This window comes from Fonticula alba (assembly GCF_000388065.1).
Source record: "Fonticula alba strain ATCC 38817 unplaced genomic scaffold supercont2.3, whole genome shotgun sequence".
Classification (NCBI taxonomy): domain Eukaryota; order Rotosphaerida; family Fonticulaceae; genus Fonticula; species Fonticula alba.
In genome coordinates, this window is record NW_009242973.1 from 154,328 (window position 1) to 156,150 (window position 1,823).

Genomic DNA, 1,823 nt, shown 5'->3' on the forward strand with positions numbered 1-1,823 from the left:
CCCCCCCCCCTGTCGCCCCGCTCCCCCGCCCCTCCCCCGACCGCAGGCTGGGCTCAACCCTTGCCCAAGTGGCCACATCCGCCGGGGCGCGCCCCTGTGTGCGCCCCTCCCAATCCGCGCGATGGAGAGGTGTGCCCGGTCGACCCCGACGTCCGCCGCCCCGCCCCCCGCCCCCCCCCTATCCCCCGTTCCCCCTGCCCCGGAGGTCCGGACCCGAGGGAGAGACCTCGTCGCGCGCGATGCCACCCGCACCCCCCCACACACAGACATGCATTCGTGGACCCACACGCACACGCACACACTTCAGAAACCGGCCGGGCCTCTAGCCCCGGTGCCCCGGGGGCAGGCACCCATCCCCCCACCTCCCCCCCTCCGCCCCTCCAGATCGCCCGCCCGCCCGCCCGCCCGCCCGCCCGCCCCCCCTCTCCTTGCCCCTCTCGCACCGCCTCCCACCTCGTCCTCCCGCTTCGCTGTTGCGCTCTCATATGGTGCCTTGTTCGTGAGGAGAACGGATCCCGCCGTCTCTGTGAACGCCGCCCCCTGCCCCCTCCCCCGCCCTCCCGGCTGCTCCCATCCCCCAGCCTCTCTGCCTCCTGTCGGATCCGGTTCCCCCTCCCCCCCCCCCCCCCCACCCCCCCCCCCCCCCCAACCCCCCCTCTTTCCCCCACCCCCCCCCCCCCCCCTGCCGTTTCCCCCCCCTCCTCCCCCCCCCCCCCCCCCCCCCCGCCGCCCTTAACCTGAGAACGGTTCCCCCCCCCCCGGCGGGCGGCCCCCGCCCCCTTGGCCAAGGGGCCCCCCGGGTTTCTTTGCCCTTTCCCCCCCCCCCCCCCCCGGCTCCGCTTTGTGGCTCACCTCTCGCCCCCCTCTTCTTGCCCTGTCCCCCTCCCCATCTGCCCTGCCTCGCGGGCTGGGCACCGCCAGGTTCGCATTGTCCAGAAGAAGGACACCAAAAAGATGTATGCCCTGAAGTACATCCACAAGGAGAAGTGTGTGCGGATGCGCGCCGTGCACAATATCCTCGCCGAGCGGCGCCTACTCGAGGAGATCCAGAACCCCTTCATCGTCAACCTGCACTTCGCCTTCCAGGACTCCGAATGTCTGTTCATGTGCGTGTCCCCCTCCCCCCTCCCCCCTCTCATCGTCTCCGCTCGGCTGCCCGGATCCCTGACTCCAAGCCATACGCGCGCCCACACACACACACACACACACACACACACTCGCATGTACACACACGCACCTGCCCCCCCCCCCTCCATTCCCTCCGGCCCCTTCGCCCTTCCCACGCTCCAGGGTGATCGACCTCATGCTTGGTGGCGACCTGCGCTACCGGCTGGACCGCACCGGGCCGCTGGGCGAGCCGTGCGTCCGGTTCTACGTCGCCGAGATCGGAATAGCCCTGGAGTACTTGTATAAGCGGTCAATCATTCACCGTGACATCAAGCCGGACAACCTTCTCCTGGACTCGGATGGTGCGTCGCCTGTCCGCGAGAGCGCGCATCCCCCCCCCCCCTTCTGCCTTCCCCTTTGCCGTGCTCACCTCCATCCCCCCATCGCCCCCCACCCGCCCACGCCCATGCGCTGCCGATCCACGCAGGCCACGTCCATGTTACCGACTTCAATGTCGCCACGCGCATTCGCGCCGGGCGCCTGGTCACCGCCGCCGCCGGCACCCGCGCCTACATGGCCCCGGAGATCTTCGCTCAGAAGGAAAAGAAGACCGGCTACACCGGGGCCGTCGACTGGTGGAGCCTCGGTGTTGTTGCCTACGAGTTCCTCTATGGACGGGTGCGTCTCTCCCTCTCTCTCTCTCTCTCTCTCTCTCT

General features: G+C 70.1%; 1 protein-coding gene across 1 annotated transcript in view; it reads left to right on the forward strand.

Moving 5' to 3' along the window:
• Window positions 1–954: 954 nt before the first annotated feature.
• The window catches only part of H696_01848 (AGC/YANK protein kinase), a gene marked incomplete at both ends in the record, with an annotated part of 2,895 nt that continues 2,026 nt past the window's right edge, over window positions 955–1,823 (forward strand). The window contains 3 exons of the mRNA XM_009495749.1: window positions 955–1,106; window positions 1,291–1,469; window positions 1,595–1,785. Of these exons, the coding sequence (XP_009494024.1) occupies window positions 955–1,106; window positions 1,291–1,469; window positions 1,595–1,785 (522 nt within the window). The remainder of the gene's footprint in view (window positions 1,107–1,290; window positions 1,470–1,594; window positions 1,786–1,823) is intronic.